This window comes from Electrona antarctica (genome assembly GCF_951216825.1).
Source record: "Electrona antarctica genome assembly, chromosome: 21".
NCBI lineage: Eukaryota > Metazoa > Chordata > Actinopteri > Myctophiformes > Myctophidae > Electrona > Electrona antarctica.
The window spans coordinates 27,102,184-27,128,845 of record NC_136802.1 but is presented as its reverse complement, the minus strand read 5'-3'; the positions used below and the strand labels follow the sequence as shown (position 1 = coordinate 27,128,845).

Sequence of the window (26,662 nt, the reverse complement as noted above, 5' to 3'; positions counted from 1 at the left end):
ACACTGAGTGACTGCCTATGAGAAGATCCTCGGCAAACGTGAGCTACTGTATATCTTTCATCCTGCTACTACAATAGAAGTCGCGTGTACAATGGGAATATATGAATTCCCTATTAGGATCTGAGGCCGATTCTACGAATGCCTTCTAAATCAGTATAGTTCTCACACTTTCAAGAATTTTCAAAAATGTTCAACAATTGCAGATGTACAAGCTCTAGCCTCTTAGTGTAAGCTTGTACCTGCTATTTCTCAATATTTCTCAAAATTCATCTGAAATTACACAGATGCTTTCCCCAGTATAAAATCCTTAAAAAAAACGTATCGGTCAAAAACGAGACATGCACATTTGTTGTCCGGAGGCCATCAAGAAAACTGAAAAAAACTAAATAATAATACTGAATTGCATTTTCAAAGTGCTCAAAGCGCTTTACAATGATTCATTCATTCATACATTGGGGGGTGAAGCGACGAACAGTCGACGCCAGCGTCCTCACTTCCAACGTTCACACACCAATGGTGGCGAGCTCACACCGACCGACTCATTGGAGGCAATGTATAGGGTTCAGTGTCTTGCCCAAGGACACTTCGACATGTGGACGGGAGGAGCAGGGATCATTGGACGACCTGCTCTACCTCCTGAGCCACAGCCACCCCAAATAACGTTTTCCTGTCAAGGACCCCCAAATTAATATGTATTTGACAATGGAATTTTATTCAAAAAGACTATGACCAAAACTAAATCAAAGTTGCCGTCGAAATCAACACTATGGTGAACGATAGAGATCTAGAGTTATCCTTAATAGTTACAGTGCACAGAACAGCCCTTAATTCTCCATATGCAGACCGCGGCCATCTTACCATATTTAATGGCAAGGTGCTACCTAGGTGCAACTTCCAATGGCAGCCCATTCATCCAAACAGAACAGTCCTATCTAATTGTATTAAACAATGTCAAACTCACCAACATTGCTTGAATTATTCTCTTTCTATCCTCAAAGTGTTTGTTTCATAAAAATCCACTGCAGACATGTTATGAGCTACTTTGTGTCCTTGCAGGTGATTCTTGTGTGGAAGTGCTGGAGTTTGGAAGTGCTCGTTAGATATCACTCAACTGCCACCTGTTTTGAATTAGCACATAATGCAAGAGGCAGCAGGACATTGCTTTACTGAAAACGAGTGCTTCCAAACTCTGATTAGATGGAAACATGGCCGCGGTCTGCAAACTGACTGACTGAGAACAATATATGACAAATCCAACATAATTCTATAATAATAATAATGTACAACACTGGGTCAACACACCAACAAGGCAGAAGAGTAGGTTTGATTCATACATAATCTACACATAATCTACCCCCCCCCCCCCCCCAAAAAAAAAAGAATGACTGTGCAGTAGGACTACATTTTTAACCACTTAAATGTCATTGTATGTCAAATACAGTAGCTAAATTAGCCTATCTACGAGCTCAGCACGTTTATCTGCTACTTGAATGTTCACTTATTGTGATTAAATGCTTTGCAAGATGTTCACCTATTATATTATAAAAGGGATAATATGGGTTCATGTGGTTAAACGTGGTTGATCCCGACCCAGCGTGAATCCGAAACCATGGCAGGAGGATTAATCATATGCCCCATTAGCCATTATGGTTTTTGTCGCCATTACCTTTTTTTCCTCCTTTGAACAAGTTACAACCTGTGACAGGTGGTGTCTGACAGACAAATACCAATGAGTATGAACTGGAACGCACAGTGCAACATGCAACTTGTTTGATTTCAGATGTAGGGCACAGTAGGGAGCTGTGCTTTGAAGTAATCTCAGCACATTTTCTGTACTATAGATTAGAAAGAGATCAAGCTGGCCTGCATTGCTCCTCTCTTTTCAGACAGTTTCTCATATGAGCTAAACCATCTTGGAAAGTAGATTACTGGTGGTGGTAGCAGATGAGAGTGTAATAATCCAGCTCTCAAATCAATTACTAATCACAGACATAGCTCTCACTAGGAATGTACAAGCGAGCTGTATGTTTTGTCCTGCTCACAACATTGTAATACAAGGGAATATACAGTATGAATCCTTCAATTAATGATACAATGAGAGGCTTATGAAATAATGGAATGGAATGGAATCTAATGTTCTTTTTTTTCTTTTTTAAATGAGTGAAGAGGGCTGCAATAAGAGTATGGTGAAAAAGTGACTGAAGGCGCTCTTTGGTAAAAACCAGACGAGGCAAACAAATGACTAATCACAGACAGGGCTCACGAATCAATCCAACTGGCTTGTGAACCAAATGACATGTTTGAGCGGAAAGGGGAAGATTGTCTGTGATTTGGTGATTACTCTGATCATGCCAATCTCCGCCCCACCCCCCAGCCCGGCATGTGATTAGCAAACAGGGCCTCCCCGACAACAGAGGAAATGCTTTGCGTTGACATGGCTCGCCTCTGCAAAACACTGTTATACTGCGAAAACAAAACTGTATACAGTCCTGTCCCCTAAGTTTCTTCCTCAATCTCAAAATGATCTCTATGGGTTCTGAAAGGTACCTTTGTTAGACACACCCACAGACACACCCCCAGATTCTCAGCCACACCCACAGGTTTATTTTAATATGTGGAGTGGCTATTCAACCACCAGGTGGCTTCTACATGCAAGCCTTGGAATACCACACGACTGACTGATACAGCGGGAACCCCTTTTGGTGTTTTAAACATTCTGTTATAATTTAGCTATTGAAAAATAGCAGATCTACAAGCTCATAGCGCGCCACCGAGTGGCGCGCTACGAGCTTGTAGGTCTGCTATTTTTGAAAAATCGTGAAAATATTTATTTCAGAAAACTGGAGGATTTAGAAGATTTTTTATTAATTTCGAGGTCAGGCCTAAATGGGTTAAGTCATCCCAGTTGTTTCAACTATTGTTGCACTCAATTAATACACAAGTGAAATACTGAGCTCTTTCTGAGCCACTGGAAGTGAATGTAAATCAGGGGTATTGCGTTACAGTGAGCTTCAGTTCCTGAGGGATTGTCACGGCCCTCTACCATATTGCCGAATTTCGTGAAGAACGATAGCTCAGAACCGCCATAACTGCTAAAATGGCGGGGTTTGGGCTTGACCCCTAATTAAAGAAACAATAAGGGGTCTACGCCCTTTGGGCTTGACCCCTAATTATAATTATTGTATTAATATCTGTAGCTATAATCGCGGATTGATATAGGAGAAATGTATGAATTGAATAGCAACTAGAAAAAGTGCCCTTCTGGGCACAGGTCTCCACCAGGAGGATATATGTGTGTGATGTTTGGCAAAATGTTTAGGAGTAATATAAACATGTTTTTTTGTTTGTTGGTTTTTTGCAACAATTTTCTTCATTTTGTTGAGGAAATGCAGAGCCAGATCACTCATAGCATCTCTGAGGATAGAATTCTGGATGAGCAGGACATGTGCAGCATTTTGTACAAAACGGGCCACTCCTGAAAACTTTGGAAGGTAATCTTAGCTAATCAGTGTAGAATCTGAGAAATCCAACAGACTCGTCTTGATCACATGACTACAGAGATCATGTGTACCGATTTGCGTGAGATTTGGATGAAATCTGTGCGACTAACATAAACAATGTGTTTTGCAGAAATCGGCCTCATGGTGGCGCTATAACCGGCAGATGTGGAGCGATGCAGGGAAAATGTTTTTCCATGGCCTCTAGGGAGTGTGCATACATAAGTTGTATCGATGCAGTTATAGGTAAAAACAGGAATTGCCCGGTTATAGCGCCACCGTGAGGCTGATTTGGAAAAACATTAGTGGCATGTGGAAATGTGAGTGTATAATTTCACAGAAATTGCACACTGCGTTTGTGATTTGTGGCATTTTGTTCGAAACGGAGCTTTGGAAGCCAATCTTAGCCAATCAGGATGGAAGATGGGAAATGGTGCAGATCTGTGTTGATCACATGACTATATGGAGATAGCGTATACCGAATTGTGTGATGTATGGATAAAATATGTACAAGTAATCTACAGAAATGTGTTTTGCCTAAATCGGCCTCATGGTGGCGCTATAACAGGCCATTGTGGAATATTTGGGGCAGAGGTTTGTCGTTGGCATCCAGGGAGTGTGTGTGCAAAGTTTGGCATGGATCGGGCCAACAACGGTGCCGGAGATTAGCTGTACACGGACGGATGGAAGGACGGACGGACGGACGGACGGACGGACACACGCACACACACACACACACACACACACACACACACACACACACACACACACACACACACACACGGACGGAGTGCAAAACATACTCTCTCCCCATGCCTTCGGCCTGGTGGAGACAACTAATGTATAATAATGAATTATAATGGATGATAATGATGATAATTTTATTGAATATTTTATTAGGCAACATATAAATGCAAACAGCACAGTGTACAGTCAGGCATTTTTTTGGTCCGAAAAAGGATTTCACCGAAGAAAGACCTTGCGGCCTTGTTTCCATTCGGGTCCCATCCACTCACACATGACATGAATAATAATTTAACACAGTAACAACAGTTGATATAACAGCATATCAATTTCCTCTAAACATGAAATATACAGTATGCACAGGTTGGGGCCGAAGTTAATCGGAAGGGGTTTATTAGTATAAAGAGGCTGGGCGATCACCTCCTCTCCCTTTGACCTGCTCATAGGTGAATTTTTAGGCCTGTCTTGAAGGAAGCCAGAGATTTGTTTGTTTTGAGGGATGGGGGGAGGGCATTCCACACCTGGGTAGCAGTGCTTTGGAAGGTGAATTTGCCCATATTTGTTTTATAAATGGGTGCCACCAGATCTGGTGCCTGCACCAGATCTGGTGGCAGATCTGGTAGCTTTCCTCTCTGAAACGCTTTGGACCAAATGTGATTGGTTCCAACTAACCTGCAGTGTAAAAATAAAGAAGAGGATCCAAGCCTTCCAAGGCACTCTGTTCCAGTGAGGTGAAAAAAAAGCCTTTATTGTAAGTTTTAAGGCATGGCAAAGATCATTACAAAAAGGGAGGACCAATCAGCCTTCGTCAGGGTCCCATAGTTATGACAGAGCAGCAAGACGTCATAGCAGTGGTGGAAAAAATACTCAATTGTTTTACTTAAGTAAAAGTACCAATACTGCAATTTAGAACTACTTTGTTACAAGTGAAAGTACGGAATTGAAAATGTACTTGAGTAAAAGTACAAAAGTATCGGCATCAAAATGTACTTAAAGTACTAAAAGTAAAAGTACTCATTGTGCAGAATGTGCCATTTCACAATGCGTCGCAATGCTATTTTCAAATGGCCAAAATGTATAGGGTTGAAGTGGTTAATGTATGTTTTCTAATACAATTTTAAATCTCCAAAGTAACTAGTAACTAAAGTTTTCAAATAGTTGTAGTGGAGTAAAAGTACAAATTTTGGCTCTGAGATGTAGTGGCGTAGAAGTAAAAGTATTGGAAATTAGAAATACTCAAGTAAAGTACAAATACCTCAAAATTGTACTTAAGTACAGTACTTAAGTAAAAGTACTTAGTTACTTTCCACCACTGTTATATAGCTACCATCATGATTGAAAACACCTGACAGCAATCAGTGTCACTGTCAGTAATACATGTCAGCACAATAAGTCCATACAGTTTCAAATACATGGGTATAAAAACGACTGGGAGTTTTGTAAGAAAATAATAATAATAATCCTCTATTTAACCTGAAGTGTAATTGTGTTACACTTTTCATCTGAAGCTGAGACAATATATTTTCTTGAAGACAGAAATGACACAGTACAGCAGTGTTGTTTTCGTCGACTAAAACTAAGACGAAAAATGTTCGTCGACTACCTTTTTCCACTGACGAAAACTACATGGAAACTAAATAAAAACTAACTGACTAAAACTAAGACTAAATATACTGACAATTTTGTCAACAAATAAAAACTAGACAAAAATGTTAGGAAGGGACTAGTGGACAAGAGATCCAGTAGAAGTCATTTTACAATTAGTTGCATGCTGAAAATAGACAATCTACAAGCTCACACGCATGTCATTACGACGTCATCAAGGCCCGCCAAAATACATTTTGTTCAACTAAATCAACTGTAGATTTAGTCGACTAAAATCTTATGATATTTAGTCGACTAAAATAGACTAACACTAAAACATTCCAGGTGACTAAAATGTGACTGAAACTAAATGAAAACTATTGAAGAGACTATGACTAAAACTAAAAATCAAAATGTGCTGCCAAAAACAACCCTGCAGTACAGTGACTTTAAAACAAGCCTGGGAGAGATATGACTGACAAAGCCACCACCCATAGCAAACTATCATGATTTATCACCGGTGTGTTAATGTCTGCGGGTAAAACACAAAGTAATGTAATCACCCAGACCCACCCATAGCCAAGAAGGAAGACAATATTATATTACACGTGTAGTTTGAGATGAGAAGTTACCTCTAAAAGTTGTTTTTCTGTGGCCCGGAAGAGTCGTAAAAAAAGTCACTCACATGTCCTCTCACTGTCTGTTACAGAATATGTCTTACTCGGGCGAGGAGGACCAGGGTGACGCAAGTGTGTATGAACTGATGGGCACGGCGGGTGAGTAAACAACTATTGAAGAGACTAAAACTAAAATCAAAATGTGCTGCCAAAAACGGTATTCTCTAAAATACCGTACGGTATTCTCAAAAATATATCATTACAAATGGCCAGATTTGCTTTGTTTGTCATTCATTTAGCCCAGTGGTTCCCAAACCTTTTCATGTCAAGGACCCCCAAATCCCCCCCCCCCCCCCCATTTGAAAACATATGCCAGTGACTCCGATAAGGGAGGATTTTTACGGCTCTAGCAGTGATTCCGAAACATATTAGTTCCATTTGTACACTCTCAGAGTTACAGACCCATAAGGGTCCATTTGGTTCCTAACTATCTCTAATTGAGCTATAGGTTTGATTGATTGATTGATTGATTGATTGATTGATTGATTGATTGAAATATTTATTAACAGTTTGCAGAATTACAGTACATTACAAGCACAAACTCAATACAAAGACTGTTAACTGTGAGTGGACGACCCAATTAAGCATTGCACTTGTTTACAAGAGGGTCCACCTTGTTCAATTCATCAAAACATTTAGAGACGTACAAATAGACACTTCTATATAGTCAAAGAACAGAACAGGAATTCATCACAAGGGAGTTAAGTAACCACTGATGTAGCCTACCATACCCCTCCCCCCCATCCCCTTGGGGAGGAGCATCTCTGAATCTGATGACATTATGCATCCGAAAGCAGAGACGCAGGGCTTTATCACGCCGATCTGCAGCTAGAGAATGAAACATGACGCCCCATGCGTCGCTTTGCTCGCCTCTGACCCCCTCGCCGTGTAAAGCGCCGCTCTCTCTATTATGTTGCTGCCTGGACAATAACAACCCACACCGCACCACCCACATCTCAATAGCACAGAGATGCCGCCGGCGATACTACAGTGTAATCGGTTTGTGTGTGCATTATACTTCCACATCAGGGAACCCCCTCCCGACCTCCTCCTCCGACGTCCAGAGAGAGGAGGAGCAGGAGGAGGGGAAAGCGAGCGACCCAGAGGAAGGGGAAGAGGAGGAGGATCTCTATGCACCACTCGGGGTAAACGACGAGGAGGAGTACGACACCATCCTGACCTCCAACAGTGCGACGCTCATTGCCAACCGCCCACCGGCGCCCACGCCTCGACCCGAGGCCACCACTGTCACGGCAGCGGCACGCACCCCCTTCATAGCTCAAGGTGAGAGCGGTGCCCCCATCGCAGAGCGTCGATGGCTTTGATCTATAGGAAGACGAAGGTATACATACACCTTTATTAATCCTGTGGGAAATTCAATGTCGGCTTCATCCAGCTGAGGGGGCTGCATCTCGGGGGCCTTTCCCCGTGAGATGTTTAGGGGTTAGGCTGTCACGGTGAGACATGTGTTGGACCAAATGTAGAACCACAAGCAGGCAGGCAGGCAGATAAAGTTCAATGATGATTTATTCACAACTGGACAGGACATACATGGGCAGGACACTGTGACAACAAACTATAAACTGGCAAGGTAACACTGAACACAGGGAGTATCTGTAGTCGGGTCGCGGGGGCAACAGCTCCACCAGAGTGCTCCAGACTTCCCTCTCCAGAGCAACATTAGTGACTTCCTCCTGGGGATTTCTGAGACGTTCCAAGGCCAGTGAGCCGATGGGTTTCCTCCAGCTGCGCCTTGGTCTGCCCCAGGGGTCTCCTCCCAGTGGGACGTGCGTCGAGGACCTCCCTAGGGAGACGCCCGAGAGGCATCCTAACCAGATGCCCGAACCACCTAAGCTGGCTCCTTTCCAGGCGAAGGAGCAGCGGTTCTACTGCGAGTCTCTCTCGTGTGACTGAACTTCTCACCCTACACAGTTCATGACATAGGCATCTTGCTCAGGGGCGCTGCGATGCGTACGGTGGACTGGGAGGCGAACCGGCGACCTTGTGATTACCAGGCGGCATCTCTATCCAACTAAGATACTGCTGCCACGAAGCCTTGTGAGACTAAAGTCTCATACAACAAAGTATTTAGGGTTTGACCCATTAAGACCTAGAAGCCAACTTCACAAATGCCTTTTTGCGCCAAAGACAGACCCCCAAAATGATATGCATTTGGCCCCCGGATCCCCATCTGAACATGTCTTGTGCCAGGGACCCCCCCAGAAGAGAGGATTTGTGTCCATTCACTTTCACGATTTTTCAAAAATGTTCAGCTTGTGCATCTGCAATTTTTGAATAGCTAACACTAGAGTCTAAAATGACACTTGAGGGACCAAGGGACCAACGCATCTTTATTAAGATGACAACTGGTTTTGCAAATGAACCCCATTGGAGGCCATCGCAGAGCGTATGGTGGGCCATGCAGTACCGTGGGACTTTCATCATACAGACTGATCAGATAACATAATCCTTTGTAAAGCAAACAGGGCTGAAGCTGTAGAAAGGACCAATTTTATCCTGAACGGCCGAGGGGCTCCCGGTGCCCGACTGTTCAATTTCAGCAGCGTGAATAATTCATGAGGCTGAAACGTCCAAAAGTGACTCGTATTATTAAGGCTTATAAATCATTGATATGGTTCTGACTTCTCTTATTCCCTTCTCCGATGCATACACACGCACGCACAAAAGCACAAATGCACGCACGCACATGCGTATGCACACACACACACACACACACACACACACACACAGCTACGATAACTGTTTCTCACAGGTAATCCATAGACAATAGAGTGCGCGCACACACACACACATACATAAAGTATTATTATAAATAAGGCAATGGGCGCCCTCTCCCCATTACGTAGTTCTTTAAAGAGCCATGTGCTTATCCACTGAGCCAACTCACCGTCCTCTGGGACTTACAGGGCAAAAAAAGAAATTGAGTGCTCCGGTGAAATCACCCCAATACACCATATACGTCTCTCTGCATCCCAAAACAACTACCGGGCCGCCATCTGCAACCAATCTGGACAAGGCTAAGGCCAAGTCAGCCAGAATAAGTCATTACACATGTTTTCCATCGTCCAAATGTCCCCAGAGCACACGAGAGAGAAAAGGAGAGGGATTCTGAGGTTTCCGTCTTATTGAGACAGTGGGAGCTTCGAACCACACAAGGACCACATTATGCACTATCCTCCACTCCCACTACACTGCAGCGAGCTGGGCTATAGCAGGAGGATTGGGGGAGATTGGGCTGGGGCTGGGCCGGGGATTAGGCCAGGTGCCAGTTAACTGGAGAGAACCGTCCAAGTGGAAATAATGAAGAGTTCTCTTCTTGTCATCTGCGGCTTCCCAAAGCACAGTAGGCGAAGCACGCGTTGCTGAACATCCCCGACGCTAGGAATTCGAGGACTCCCCTATTAAGAATAAGTGGACATGCAAATGACATGGGTGGATAATTCCACACCTCTGTATAAGGCCGAGCGTAGTGTGTGTGTGTGTGTACGAGTCGACGCTGCTTTTGAGGGAAATCCCACTGATCCAATAAAGCTAGGGGTCCAGGAGGAACACGAGAGGCTCCTTTTAGAATCTATAGCCATATAAACCACACTAAGGGTTTTCTGTTACAGGCAACAACAGGCAACATGTTTCAAACAGAAGTGAAATTGGAAATTATGTATAGGCAGAGCGGGAAGGGTTAGAAGAATCTTCTATGGGTTGTGCGGTTTTATGAGTGGGGGGGGTATTGGATCACATAACCACTGCAATTCCACCACCAATTGATGAGGGATAAATGCTATGATCAGCGAAATAGTGCAAGCGGGTACTCCACTATACCCAATCGATAGCATCACTGAGTGTATCCGTCTCTCTGATTCAATCCAGCAGTACATGTATAGATTATCGCCTTTTCTCTCAGAGACAAAAGCGTATAATAGAAGTACACTCTGGAAAAAGTGAAACATTTGCTGTTTTGCAGATCTCATATTTCCACAGTATTTGGAAAACGCACTTGTATTTCCAAAAGACAGTTTAACAGCATTTTTCACAGACAGAACACCATTCTATCCACATTTTCCCCAATCCTCCCAGAAGGTTGCCGTTTTATTTAGTGTAGTAGTGAACCGGCACCCTCTTGTGGTACAAGTATTAAAATACAAAAGGGCCAAATCATTATGAATAGGTAGACTTCAAAGCAGAACATGGGGTCCCTATAATAATACTACTGTTAATAAATCAAACAACAATTATTTTTGTTAATAATAATAATTATTATTATTAATAAGTATTATAATGAGTTAATACCACATTTCACGCCAGCTCTGTGTGTTTACAGTGTTTCAGAAGAAGCTGTCACACGGGGAGGCAGAAACACTGTATTCTCTCCCGACTAAACAAGGTGAGATTGGCTGCCGGCCACTATGTTAGCCCATTTAGGCCCGACGTCGAAATTTAAAAAATGTCTTATTTTATGCGCATGCTTAAAGTGAATGGAACATCGAGTGGCAAATCGAGTGGCAAGGCAACATGCAAATGTGAGTTTAACATTGTTTAATGTTGTTTAATGCAATCAGATTTTTCTGTTTGGATGCATGGGTTGTCAAGGCCAGAAAGTAGTTTTTGCCACTCAGTAGGCGTTCCTGCATATAACTTCCAGGTTTGATGATGATGTCACGCGCATACCCTCTATACCAGGGTTCCCCAATTATTATTTTTTTTTGGGGGGGGGGGGGTCCCAGATATAAATGGCATTAAATGGGGGTCAGTAGCCTATGCATGTCAAACTGGGCATCCTTTTCAAATGGGGTCCTGCCCTGAAAATGAATTTTCAGGGCAAGACCTCGACCTCACGCGTGCGGACTCGGCCCCCAGCCTGGTACCCTAGTCAAAATATGGCCCTCGAGGAAAATTAATTGGGGAACCCTGCTCTATACCTATGTTTCTATATCAGTGGTTCTCAATATTTCATGTCAAGAACCGCAAAGATTATCTGTATTTGGCCACCATACCCCATCTCAAAATATGTTGTTCCAGGGACCCCCCAGCAGCAAAGATTTGCGTTAAAAACGTTCACTCTGAGAGAATATACTGTATATTCAAAGATTTGCGCCCACATGTTCACGATTTTTCAAAAATAGCAGACCTACAGCTATGAGCTATGAGCTCGTAGATCTGCTATTTTTCAATAGCTAAAGTATAACATAATGCTTAGAACACCAACAGGGGTTCCCGCCCCAAAATAGGTTAACATGACAGAATGGCATTATCATATCACGGTTTCCAGCTGAAAGCTTTCCGTATAGCATCAGGCAACAGAAATTTGGTTCTGCCCCTCTAAATGTCTGTGCACACCACTGATCATACCCTCTATATGTTGTACAGCATACTGTCCCATTTGAATTGTATGGCGACTTGTTGTTGCGCAGCACCACCACGTAAGCGAGGGCACAGTATCTCCACCACATATGACAGCATGGTGGTGCCACCGCCCAACCACCAGAGCCCAGGCCTGGAGGAGCTCATTGAGCTACAGGAGAGGGTGAAGAGGGGCTCTCTCACCATGGACCAGGCGCTGAAGCACTTCAGTGACTGGCAGTGTGGCCAGAAGGACACGGACGCAATTCAGCAGGTTACACGTCTACGTGTGTGTGTGTGTGTGTGTGTGTGTGTGTGTGTGTGCGTGTGCGTGTGCGTGTGTGTGTGTGTGTGTGTGTGTGTGTGTGTGTGTGTGTGTGTGTGTGGGTGAGACACATCCATGATGATGATGAATTAACCCATTTAGGCCTGACGTTGACATTTAAAAAATGTCTTCTAGATCCTGACAGTTTTCTGAAATACCTCATGTTTCTGTATCAGTGGTGCTCAATATTTCATGTCAAGGACCCCAAAAATTATATGAAATTGGCCTCCAACCCCCATTTGAAAATATGGGGGACCTCCCCCAGAAGCAAAGATTCATTAAAAACGTTCGCTCTGAAAGAATATATTCAAGGATTTGCTCCACATTTTCACGATTAAGAAAAAATAGCAGTGCCGCGCTACGAGCTTAATTGTAGATCTGCTATTTGTCAATACATAAAGTTTAAAATAATGGGACTCCCGCCCAGAATGACTCCCGCACAGTGCCCAGAGTGAGGGACAGAATCAGAATGAGAAGCATGTTATTGACCGCCTGTCTTCCACGTTGACATCATCATGACATCAATGATAGAAGAAGCTCACAAGGGGAGCGTTAAAGGGTTCTTCCCTCTCTCTCTCTCTGCCTGATGTGGAAGTGCCACAACCCCCCCCCCCCCCCCCCCCCCCCCCCCCCATGGAGTTGACGCTCCACTTCAGTAGGATAATAAGCTGTTCAGGTACAGTGCCAACCAGCTGTGATGATGGAGATGGAGGTTTGCTCCAGTCTGCACATAAAATACACTAAACCGAAGACGTGTTTGAATGTGTGTTGATACTGCAGACTGCTCTATTTATTTACCTATCATTGCACTATGCATTACGGAAAGAATCAGGTATAAGCAGAACCTTTGGTTATTTTCATAACGTACGTTCCCTGCAGTGTTGTTTTCGTCGACTAAAAATGTTCGTCGACTACCTTTTTCCACTGATGAAAACTAAATGGAAACTAAATGAAAAGGCTATAATGACTAAAACTAAGACAATTCTGTCAACAAATAAAAACTAGACTAAAATGTTAGGAAGGGACTAGTATAAGTAATTTTACACTTGGTTGCATGATGAAAATAGCAGATCTACAAGCTCACAACGCGTCGCAGCACGACACGTTGTGAGCTTGTAGATCGGCTATTTTCAGCAAGTGTAAAAACAGTCATTACGAGGGCATCAACGCCCACCAAAATACATTTTAGTCGACTAAATCAACTGTAGATTTAGCCGACTAAAATCCTATGACATTTAGTCGACTAAAACTAGACTAACACTAAGACATTCCAGGTGACTAAAATGTGACTAAAACTAAATGAACTATTCAAGAGACTATGACTAAAACTAAAATCAAAATTTGCTGCCAAAAACAAGGAAGGGAGCGAGACACATGAACCTTCCGGGATGGTATCCATCGAAGGTGTGCTAAAAAATACCAGGCATTAAAGGGATAGTCTTTTTTTACCCCTCTATCACACAGAACTATGTTTTTTGTGTCCATATCACTACGCCCAAAAAATAGTTCCATGTGATAGAGGGGTCAAAGTTGAATGAAAGTCGCGCTAATATTTTAGAAATAGGTCAACAATACAAATTACGTTCGTTTTGTGGATTCATTTACTTTTACTGCAGGCCCCAGTGCCCCCCACAAAATGACCGGAACTACTTAATATTGACCAAAACCAGAGCAGAACTCCCACCATGGGACTCGGGCAATCAATTAATACAGTTGCAACCACTATATTAATGGCAAGTATTTCATACAACTTAAAGGACCACTTCACCACTTTTCAACATGTCTTCATATAATAGGTCCTCACTAATGTTCATGATAAAACACCACAATTTTTTCCTACTCAGTCTGTGTCTCATAGGAGGGCTTTGGGCAGTCCGGACACCCGTCCACCAGTGACATCATCATTAGGCAGATTTTTTTTAAAACAAGATTTGTTTTAAAATATATTTAGATTTGTATTATCGTGAGAACGATGGCTTCAACTTTTGCATTGCAACTTTTCAGGAAAAGAAAGCCTGCCGTTTCTATTAGCTTGGATTCACCATCGATGATGTCACTGGTGGACGGGTTTCTGAACTGCCCACAGCCTTCCTATGAGACACAGACTGAGTAGAAACAAATTGTGGTATTTTATCATGAACATTAGTTAGGACCAATTATAGGAAGAGAAGTTGAAAAGTGGTGAAGTGGTCCTTTAAGTTCAAAAAATCTGAACTATCCCTTTAAGCCATATTATGTGATATTTAAGTGTACACATCTTTGGACAAAATGTTGTGTACTCAGAAACCTTTTAATGGCGTATGCTCAAATTACAACAAAGTACAGCTTTAAGCTGTATAAGCACAAGGATGGTTAAAGAACTTTGTGTATCAAAGATGAATAAACTAGCAAGTATCATGTGTATGAAATTGAATTGTTTGACTCTGCAGGAGAAGTTACGACAGCTGAGAGCCAGCGTCACCAACAACAGGGAGGACGATGGGGTCTACGGTAAATATGTTTTAGCCTTCATGTGCAAAACATTGTGGAAAACATTCAGAAGAAGTCAGAAATTAGGAATTTGTTCTAGGTTCTAGGTGTCCTTTCTGTTGTAAGAAAGAAAGAAAGAAAGAAAGAAAGAAAGAAAGAAAGAAAGAAAGAAAGAAAGAAAGAAAGAAAGTGCTGAACAATAAGTACAGTTGTTGCTGGCCAGGGACAGGTCCAGTGTGCACTCCTTTAAGGACCCCTGAGCGCCGAGAGGGCACTAACATAAAGCTAGGGTGGAGTTTGCATTCAATGTTTTCTCAAACAAAACAAAAGGCCACATGGTGAAAAGACCAATTATACTGATAAACAGAAGCTGCCTTAATGTTTCATCACTGCGTTTGAAACTCTCAGCCTAACATGACTGGGAGTACACTCGTTAAACGAGTGATTTAAAAGCAAATACAGGCTTCAGTTCTACATTCCAGTCCCTTACCCCACTTCAATTTGTTAGCTTAAAACGATTAGCTTTTGCATTGAAAGGATGTACAGAGAGAGACATTTCGAGCTGCACATAATTCATCTAACTTTCCTGTTCTATACCTCAGATTTGAACCCCGTGGTGTCCTGTGTAAATGCTGTCATTTTTGCTTGTTTGGGGGAGAAACCAGAAACAGGATCTTGTCAAAGGTCTCGTCTAACGTAGACTAATCTCTCAAGACAGATTGAGAGCTCTGCAGCTAAATCTGTCCGCAACTCCCATTACAACGTGTAGAGTTGTTATTAGGAATGAAAACATAGGAGCACCACCAGAGGAGGAGGGCTGAAGGAGAGTGGATCTACACAGGATCACAGGATCTAAATGTCTCAATAGAGCAGAGAGACCCAATTATCCCCAATACAGACTGGCACATTTTTTTAGGGCTATATTCAGCTATTAGTGTACTGTAGATCTTCGTCCTACACAAACATTACATTCCCATTGATAATGATTGGAGAATTTACGCCATAATGTGTGAGCAAATACATTCCCATTGACAATAGAGAATTTATGTCATGTTTCTGAGCAAATCGGTATTTTTGTCCTACACAACATTTTAATTTCCATTGACAATGAATGGAGAATATATGTCATACCGTATGTGTCTGAGCAAATCGACATGTTACGTCATGACGATGTACGATGATAAGAGCGCCCCTCACTTCACACGAGTGTGATTTCTTTTTCACTAAATCGAGCGTTAGGCTTACATAGAGCTTTGAAACCGAGAGTGCACAGTAAATTCTGGGTCCATTTCAAAAATGGTGTACCTGTACACTTTGATATGCACTTCAACTGGCAACTCTGTTTTTCTCCTCAGATAAAATCGATATTATTCATCACACGCCAAGTGAGTCTTTGAAATAGAAATATGGCATCAGTCTTCACCTGTGTTTGATGCAGTGTATGTATGTGTGCCTGTTATTTAGAATTCAGTGGTTAATTCCCAAACTTTTTCAGCTGGAAACCGTAAAGAGAAATTCGATGGCACATTGTGATGTGTTGTGAGCCATTTTTGAACACCTTTGAACATTTCTCAAAATGTTTTGACTTTCTGTCAGTCATTTTCCTTATACTATAGTCTGAACATCATACCCCTCGCCTGAGTGAGGGGTACGATGTTGGTAGACCCGAAACCCCATTTACCTCAGGAAACATCACTGAGGATACGTCGGTGCATCCATGCGATGCAATTCTTTAGTGAAAGACTATAGTATAAGGAATTATACAACCCTATTTTGGGAAACACTTAAAGGGATAGTTCAGATTTTTTTTAACTTAAGCTGTATGAAATACTTGCCATTAATATAGTGGTTGCAACTGTATTAAATTGATTGCCCGAGTCCCGTGGTGGGAGTTCTGCTGTGGTTTTGGTCAATATTAATGATAGAGGGGTAAAAAATTAACGAAAGTTGCACTAATATTTTAGAAATAGGTCAACAATACAAATTACGTTAGTTTTGTGGATTCATTTACTTTTACTGCGTGACCCCCTGTGCCCCCCACAAAATGACCGGAACTACTTAATATTTCACCAAAACCAGAGCAGAACTCCCACCACTGGACTCGGGCAATCAATCAATTAATACAGTTGCAACCACTATATTAATGGCAAGTATTTCATACAGCTTAAGTAGCTTAAATCTGAACTATCCCTTTAAGATAAATGAGACAAATCCTAAAGATCCCATTTTGTCCCATACATGTTTCCCACTAAAATATGTATTGTGGTTTCAATTTGACATAATGTGTACATGGGTGATTTCCTCCTAGATGTTATGGGGAATGATTGCCGGCGAGGAAGCCAACCGGTAGAGTCTGGATTTTACAGCAAGCCGCTTAAAGGACAATCTGTAAGTATATTTTATAGTATTTCTCCTCTAAAGGGAGAATGGCATATGAGTATAGTAGTATACTATACACATTAACCCATTTTGGGCGGGAACCCCTTTTGGTGTTAGCATTATGTTATGCTTTAGCTATTGAAAAATAGCAGATCTACAAGCTCGTAGCGCGCCACCGAGTGGCGCGCTACGAGCTTGTAGATCTGCTATAGGTAGGACATGTCGTACATTTCAGACGAGGCTGATGAATTTCAAACTTGAATTGTTTTACAGGCAAATTTATTTTGGAAAGCTGACAAACGGTAATGGTAGGTGAGTGTAAATTGTATATGTAGCGTCAGATCTTCTTAAATGTATAAATAACATAACAAAAATATATACTGTACACACACACACACACACACACACACACACACACACACACACACACACACACAAACACACACACACACACACACACACACACACACACACACACACACACACACACACACACACACACAATATATATTCCAGCTGATGAACCATCATTATTTCATATATTTACAGATTCCACTTTCAACCCACTGACGAGAGTGAATGCTGTGAGATGTGCATCTCTTGTTTTAATCTTTGATTGTAATGTGATAAATGATTAGTTATTATTATTACTATTATTAGGTTATACTACTATTATTATTTTTGAGTTATGCGCCTCAGAGTTCAGTGTGGTTTAAGAGTTTATTGTGCATTGACAAGCTTGTAATATACAGTAGTAGACCAAAGCGTGTGATCTTTTGCTGTCCTATGAAAGCAAGGGATTGATAATAATGGCATTAGAGTAGTATACTATAAACACAATGTAAAAAATGTTCAAACGGGCCCGAGTATGAAAGTTAAACCCTAAAGAGAGCTATGAGTATGGAACATTATGCTGATTAAATCTTAAGACACAAAGAACGTGTGCTCCCGTCTTCCACTCAGTGTATGGGCCAATTAAACCTATGGAGCTTAGTTGTAATGTATGTTAAATGCAGTCATATGTATGTATATATAATATATATATATGTTTATAGTTGAACATATAATGGCAAGCTCATATACAGTAGTCACAGCCTATGCGCAAACCACAGAACTGGGATTTCCTGCCTTGCGCAATGGGAGCATTTCCACTTCAACAAGTGGGTTGGAATCCAGAGGTTTGGACGACGTGTGCAAAGAACAGCTTTAGAAGAGGATATTGTGTCTCTGACTTTATGCTCAGCAGCGTAACTTGGTTCTTGGTATGAGTGCAAAACCATTGGAACCACAAGTGTCTATGGCATCCTGACCATAGTGATTTGGACATGAATATATTAATGCTGTGGTTCTCAAGCGCTCATTTCAATGTGTATTTTCAGACATTAAACCACTTAAACCACCGTCAATGCTAAGTAAACTTCACTTTGGCTCTGTACTTGGTCTTCTCTTTTCCCCCCCCCCTAGTCTACACCAGACCTTTTTGGTGAAAGCTCATGCGAGGGAAACATACAGTATGATCTGAATGTTTGAGGGGCGCTAGCCCCTCCTATATACAGGTTTAATGTTTGTTTTTAGTTCAATGTTTGTTTTAAAAACGCCATTGACAATGAAGGGAAAATGTACCATTACATCACCTAATCAACATGAGTTAGACTTTAATATATTAGCGCCCCTCAATTTGTACCCTATACTTACCCTATACACAAATGACTGTCAGCTCACAACCCAATCAGTGTGTAGTCAAGTTCTCTGACGACACTGTTATCCTTAGGCCTCATTCACACGTACCAAACACCAATCAAGCAATGTTTGGTCGTTTTTTTGTTTTTTTGGGCCACCACAATGCTTTTCCAATGGGAGTCACATGGTTTGATCAAACATTTGTGTTTGATCGCGGATTGCTGAATGCTCCCCCCTCATCAAACAAAAATGTTTGGTCAAACCATGTGACTCCCATTGAAAATGAATTGGAGCAGCAATCAAAAAGCAATCAGACATCACACACGGACCGAACATTTGTTGTGTAGGTGTGAACTAGGCCTTAGTCCACTCACAAGTGAAGGTAAGTAACATCAGTAGCCATACAACTGGAGGACAGGTTTGTAACCTGGTGTGATGAACATCACTTACAAGTTAATGTAAGGAAAACCGAGGAGATTGTAGTGGATCCCAGGTCTATAGGTGACCTCACCTCATGACATCTAGGAGTGCACATGGATTGTGATATGAGCTGGCACTCCCATGTGACAAGTACAGTATGTGTGCAAAAATACACCAGTGCCTTAATTTTCTCCGTAGGCTCAAACCTTTTGGTGTAAGTAGAAACATAATGCTGATCTTCTATAGAGCTAGTATAGAGTCAATTCTATGGAAACCTAACGATAAAGTACAAATGGCAGGGAAGATCATGGGTATGTCTACACCTCCCATCACCCCCCAGGTAATCTTTGCGCAGGCCACCATCGTGCAGGTTAAGAAAATTGTGTCTGACCCCTCCCCATGTACTATACCCTGAGTATAGACTAATGCCATCAGGTAGGAGGTCCACACGTGAAAATATAATAGGTACAAGCATTCCTTTGTCCCTCTGTCAATCACACTCCTTAACAGAGTCCTTGCAGAGGGCAGACAGGGTAGGGGTAGAAGGTTTTGAGGTGATGCTCTTGCACTAGGTATGGAAAAAGGGGGATTTTGTTTTTTAAACAAAAAAAAATCCTATTATATTTTGCTGACTCGTGAGTTTTTTGAGTTACAGTATATTTATATATGAATATCGATTTTGTTTTTGTCTTTAACGGTTCTTTTTTCTAAATTTTTTCCCCCTTTTAAAAAAAAATGTGTCTTTGTTTCATTGTTTTAGCTGTCCCTGTGTAAGGCCACCTATGTGCATTGGTGATTTACATGTTTGTCTTGTTAGAAAATATTAAAAAAACAAAAAAACAAGTGAATATTAAAAATATATATATATAAAAAAAGGTGAATATCTCTCTTAATAAAGTTTGAGCTTCTTTATTTCATGAAATCACACGCAGCATGAGCAGCGCCATCTAGAGAAACGAACGCGTTTCGGCACGCAGGCCTTCCTCAGCGTTTCAAGTTGAATCTGAACCCATCAGCTAACAGAGACTCAACTTGACTCCCTGAGTAGAGCGCAGCCTTCACCTATAACGGTGTTGTTGTTCTTGCACTAGGTATGTCAGCGTGTGTGTTATTTAAATGTTGTACGAGTCACTGTGTACCTCTACTGTTTGTATTGTAATCATGTATTGTATTATTTATTTGTATTATGTATGCTGCAGTGCGGGTCTTTGGGGTCCAAGACAAGTTTCTCCTTCGGGAGACAAATAAAGACACCTTGAACCTTGAACCTTAACCCATTTTGGGTGGGAACCCCTTTTGGTGTTTTAAGCATTATGTTATACTTTAGCTATTGAAAAATAGCAGATCTACAAGCTCATAGCGCGGCACCGAGTGCCGCGCTATGAGCTTGTAGGTCTGCTATTTTAGAAAAATCGTGAAAATGTGCCTCAAATCTTTGAATATATTCTTTCAGAGTTTCAGTTTTTAACTCAAATCTTTGCTTCTGGAGGTCCCTGGAACAACACATTTTCAGATGGGGGTCGGCGGCCAATTACATATATTTTTTGGAGTCCTTGACATAAAATATTGAGAACCACTGATATAGAAACAGGTTTTTCAGAAAAAATTACATTTTAAAAAGACATTTTTAAAATGTTGACGTCAGGCCTTAATTTTACTTGTGAACCTGTAATAAAGCCAGTACATTCTCTCATTGGACTACAGTACCTTCTAGCTAGTGAAACTATAGTAAAAGTAACAACTTTCAACCTGAACCTAAAATAGAGAAGCCATTACAAAGAAGGAAAATGTGTCAATTTCTGAAACATTATTTTGATACTCAAAATGGCCACAAGGGGGTGATGCAACACCAAGATTCACATACAAATGCTTACACTAAAAAGTCAGGCTTAGATTTCCAAAGAACTTTGCTCACTAGGAAGTGGTTCCAGCTCTCCTCCTGTTCAGCTGTGGCTTGCTGAGAATAGGCAGAACCCCAGTACTGTGTATATATACCATGAATTGACGTACTGCAGGCTGGATGTTTGTTCTGGGTAGCTAATTGCTGCTATTGTGTTTGACCAGAATATTACAGATCAAAAACTTAACAAGGATAGACATTATAAATGGCCCGTTGGCCCAGAAGTACTATTTCGCCCCTCCGGACCAGCAAAACACACCTTTTCACTTGCCCACTTGGGCCACTATCAAATTAATGCCATTAATTAATTATAATTTTTTTAAAGCCTGAAGTTAACATAGTTTTCCTGTGGTATTGGTGTTTTGTAATGATTTTGTGAAACTGTACTGGTTAATTTACAACATAGCGTTCTGTGAGGCCGTCATTATGAGGGTTATTTGATGATTCAAAAATAAGGGTAGGTACCCTCACAAAAACATGCAGTAATCCTGGTCTCTAAAACTACCTCCCCCTGGCCAGCCGGGGCGCCTGATGGAGGGGAAAGGAACTGGTCGGAATAACGTGTTCCTTCCACGCGCTACGTCCGGCCAGGGAAATTCCCCCCTGTCAGGTGAAAAGAAGCAGCTTGGACTCCTCATGCATAGAAAGGAGGCATGAGGTCAGTCCGCTGCCCCCCCAGGTTGGCAGAGGAAGTGTAGCGCCCAGGATTACATTAGATAATTGGCACTGGGTGAAAAAACTGGGTTGCAAAAACGTGGGATAAAAATGTATTAAAACAAATAATGTTCCTGGGCCAGTAGCACCTACAATGGTGGGGCCAGTGTAAAAAGGTCACTGTCCCAGAGGACCAGTTGGCAAATGTCCCCTTATGTCCTACGGCCTGCATTACATGCATTGGTTAGACCCGGTCCATTAAAACCTATGGCTGAATAATCGAATAAGAACCACATGGGTAATTCATTGGAGTGTATGAACATGGCTGAATCCAACCCTGGGTCTTGACACTCTGGCAACAGTGCTACGTCTGCCAACAAAGCAGCTGGGTACGAGCCCGGGCGCATTTTCCTGTTCAATCATGCTCTTTGTGAATACTGTGTATTAAAGCCGTCCCTAGTTGGACCTGCCAGTTAGCCTTTGGAGAGGATCCGGCTTCGGGACCCCGTGGCATTCGGGGGCATATGTTTGTCTGTCACCCGCCGAGCATATATTTCAGCCCCGCTCGTCGGGCATGCAGGCCGCCGAGATAGGCCCTCGATTCATCACGCATGCATCATGCATGCATGCAAATATCATTCACAGTGCACTAGCCTCCAGGAACGACGGTGCCCCGTGCCCAGAAAGCCAGCGAGTATGAGCTATACGGAGAGAGAGAGAGAGAGAGAGAGAACTTCAGCGGTACTACTACTGTACTGTGTCATCCGGCAGCATCACGTGCGTGGGCGAATATCTGCTTGTAAAACATGCTTATATTATGAAGGGGAAGGCAGCAGTTTGCGAAACGATACCAGATCAAAAGAATCCATGTGTGGACGAGAACTTGTTTTCTTCCATTCCAGAACACTACATTATTTTCCACGATAGATTTTGGAGATAAAATGTACTGTAATTATTTAATGTTTGTTATTCAAGTATTGAAATAAATTGAAGATCCAGTTGACAGGTAGTTTTGTCAATCAAGGACTTAATTTCCCTACTGTCTTACAGTGCTATTATCTCTCACTATATATATATATTTGTGTTTATTCCGCATTATGCGGGCCAACAGTGCTTGCCTGCATCCCCATCTTGGAATGGACTTCTGCAATTTCACGATTCCCCCAAAACGTTCAGTTTATTTCGCAGGTTTACTTCAGTGATTTATGCAAGTGAATTCTAGGTACTCACTTTCATGCAGGGTGAGCGGAACTGCTGCAAAACTGTTGATAAACTTCCAAAACAGGATTTCCAGTTGCCCTCCAGTATACGAGGACTTGGCCAGATAGTGGAGAGGCAGGATTATCCGTTCCAACGCATCAATGACATCGTCATGTCACAGCTTCTCAACTGGTTTACCTATTGAAACATGAAAAGCCAAGCTGGTTATTTGCCGATTACTCTCCTTATCTTAACAAGAATAGTGGTTGTACTGTACAGTCCTACTGTAACAGGAAATAATTATGATTATTATTAGGCCAGTAGTTCTGAAAGTTTTTTTGTGCCAAGTACCCCCAAATTGATATGTATTCGGCCGCGGACCGCCATCTGAAAATTATTTAAGCCAGCGACCCCCAGAAAATGTTAAAAATTATTAATTATTTTCCAAAAATATAGCCTTGTAGATCTACTATCATAGCTAACATATAAATGGATAAGGTGGTTAAGATGATTGTGATGCTACGTTAACTACCTTTGCTGTGGACCCCTTGGGAATCCCCTCAGGGACCCAGGGGTCCCTGAGGGGACCCAGGGGTCTTTTGAGAACCACTGGGACCCAGTGGCACTGTATTAGGCTCCAACATGTATTACAGATGCCCAAGATGCCCAGCCACAGACATACATTAATGGACATACAAACAAAGATCAAAGCAACATCCCCGAGTGGTGCTCACTTTGGAAAGCGTGATCACATAAATGTGTCTTCTGTCACACACTGAAAGAAACCAATGTTTCTATGTCAGTGGTGCTCAACCTGTAATTGGCCGCCGACCCCATCTGAAAATATGTTGTTCCAGCCCCTATTTTCTAGGTTGAACAGTACTACGTTGCTTAACCCATTTTCTACAAATGCCTTCTAAATCATGACAGTTTTCTGTTTTCTGAAAAAAAAATATGTTTCTATATCAGTGGTTTTCAAACTATTTCATGTCAAGGACCCCCAAACATTATATGCATTTGGCCGCCGACCCCCATCTGAAAATATGTTGTTCCAGGGACCCGCTCAGAAGCAAAGATTTGAGTTAAAAACGTTCACTCTGAAAGAATATATATTCAAAGATTTCCGCCACATTTTCACGGGTTTAAAAAAAATAGCAGACCTACAAGCAATTTTTCAATAGCGTGCAACACCTCGCTGATACTGTACGACCCAATGTGCGCTTGTAGATCTGCTGCATTCGGTGAGCGACACCATCGTACAAAGAAAGACGAAAGACCTAAATTAAAAGCGTTTAGGATAGAAGAGGCACATAATATATTTATATAACAAAACCATTCATAACTTTCCCTTTATACATGTACGTAGGTACAGTATATGTACAGTACGAGCGTATGCAGTGCGCGGTGCGCACACACACTCTTCTTTTTCTGTCTCATATAAACACACGTGCATACAAACACTTCTCTCTCCCAAACACACACACACAAACACACCCACACACACGCATGCGCACACATGCACACCCTCACACGCACACATGCACACCCTCACACGCACACACGCACACACACACACACACACACACACACACACACACACACACACACACACACACACACACACACACACGCACACGCATGCGCACACATGCACACCCTCACACTCCTTGGTTGGTCCTCTCCATGGCCCCAGGATTAGGACAGAGGATTGTGCACAGCTGCTCCCCAACATCCCCAATAAAAATCACGCAATTTCACAGTCAGTGGCATTCTTTCATCGGGCTAATCCACACTACACATACAGTATACATGAGCCCTCTCTGTGGGAAGAGAGCACGCAGCTCAGAGCTGACCCCGCCGCGGGTCAATGGGAACACCTTTGATTTACTATAGAGTCATTTGAGTGGCCAATCCATATGCAATTGAACAGACCCTAAAGGGGGCGTTTTCACCCAAATTGCGTAACGATGTGTATTTTGTCAGTGCAATCGATTCTCCTTAGACTGATTTTTCACTGCAGAATATTTAAGTTACGTTATTTATTTGATTGTTATATCCTCTTTGTTTTTATGTTCATTTCTAAAATCCTTAAAAAAAATACACATATTTTTGCATCTGAAGCCCCTATAGCCAATCATTGTTTATCTGTTATTCCACTGAGGTGTATTATATGTATTCAATGATGATGTGAATCTCTGCTGATTACGGCGATTGAGTGGCATATGTACAGCTCTTGTCAAAATGAGTTTTTGATTGATTGATTTATTAACAGTTTGCAGAATTACAGTACATTTCAAGTACAACTCAATACAACAACTTTTAACTGTGAGTGGACGACACCATAAAGCATATTACACTTGTTTACAATAGGGCCCACCTTTGTTTTCAAGGACTTTTGGTAATTCTTAGATGAATATCAGCACAACTTCCTCATTCGTCCGGCATGCAGTTTATCAGTTTGTAACCATGGCCTGAATAACAATTTAAAAAATGAAGACGTCACTCGATGTTGAAAGATTGCAATTAAATAGCCACTCAGTATGGACCGTGGGTGAAGTGCTAGATTTTTCGCAGTGATCAATGCCTGATATCGCACACGCGCGCGCGAGCACACGCACGCGCGCACACACGCACGTGCGCACACACGCACGCACAACACTCTCTGATATAATGCCGAGGGGAAAAAAAGATACTACACAGTAAAAATAAATAAAAATGTTGAGGGGGGAAAAAAGCACAAGTCAAAAAGGCAAAGGAAATAGAATTCACTGCACAAAAACGTGTCAAGGGAATCTCAATGTCCGCCGAGGCTCCGAGGCACACTGACTGGAGCTCTGTTTGGTTGTAGCAGGCAGGCAGGGCCGCCGGGTGAAAAGAGGTCTGCCTCGGTGGGTTGGAGGTGGTGGTGGTGGGGGGGGGGGGGCATCTATTCTGACGAGCCTTTACACATAATGAAAAGCCAATGGACAATTCTGTTTGTTTAAGGGGCATTGGACTCCAGCTGAATGGTGGTGATGCTAATACGGTAACCGGATGGATTTGGAACTGGATTTTCTGGATATGTCTCCGCTGTGCCACTTTATAGGTGTTATTCCAGAAGTCGCAGCTTAGAAAACTCACCGTTTTTGAAGATTATTTTGAGCCTTGCTGTGTAATCAGTTTTCACCATGTTTCTTTTTAGCGGTGTGATAATTTCTTTTTTTATTATGCAATAATTACCTATTGTAGCACTTTGAGATTCTCATGAATGTAAAGTGCATTATAAATCAAATCCATTAGATTGATAACTAAAAGAAAATCCACAACCAAATGAAAGAATCAGTAAGCTTTTTTAAATAAAAAAAATACTTTCAGCATTATCCCATTGTATTGAATTATAGTTTAAGTCAAGTGCATTTCAGTTTTAGAAACAAAAATGGTTGGCACCAGTTTTGCAGTATTGACTCCATGTTGGGTTGGATGTTCATGATTGAAATAAAATACTTTGACAAAAGCAGTAATTTGCATCAATTATTATTCGCAAAGGCTTTCATGCTGACAAAAAGATTTGTCTTCATAATACTTTCATTTAATCTCATGAAATCAAAATGATTTGGGGTTTATTATAATGTGTATTTACTTGAGAGTTTAACTTGCTTAGCCAACATCTCAGTATCCCCTCTTTAATGATTGAGAACTCCTGACTGAAGCCTAATTTATACCCCATTGCACGACAACGGTGCCAGCAACACCAGGAATAATCCTTCCATTGCCAACAATGCCTGTCCTCTCGAGC

General features: G+C 41.9%; 1 protein-coding gene across 1 annotated transcript in view; it reads left to right on the top strand.

Annotated features, from left to right (window-relative positions):
- Nucleotides 1-17,666, top strand: part of LOC306914594 (B-cell scaffold protein with ankyrin repeats-like) — a gene marked incomplete at its 5' end in the record, with an annotated part of 36,584 nt that extends 18,918 nt beyond the window's left edge. Inside the window, 9 exons of the mRNA XM_079491712.1 lie at nt 6,535-6,601; nt 7,532-7,786; nt 10,842-10,904; nt 11,932-12,134; nt 14,615-14,675; nt 16,010-16,039; nt 16,963-17,042; nt 17,307-17,345; nt 17,583-17,666. Of these exons, the coding sequence (XP_079347838.1) occupies nt 6,535-6,601; nt 7,532-7,786; nt 10,842-10,904; nt 11,932-12,134; nt 14,615-14,675; nt 16,010-16,039; nt 16,963-17,042; nt 17,307-17,339 (792 nt within the window). The remainder of the gene's footprint in view (nt 1-6,534; nt 6,602-7,531; nt 7,787-10,841; nt 10,905-11,931; nt 12,135-14,614; nt 14,676-16,009; nt 16,040-16,962; nt 17,043-17,306; nt 17,346-17,582) is intronic.
- Between the last annotated feature and the right edge of the window lie 8,996 nt (nt 17,667-26,662).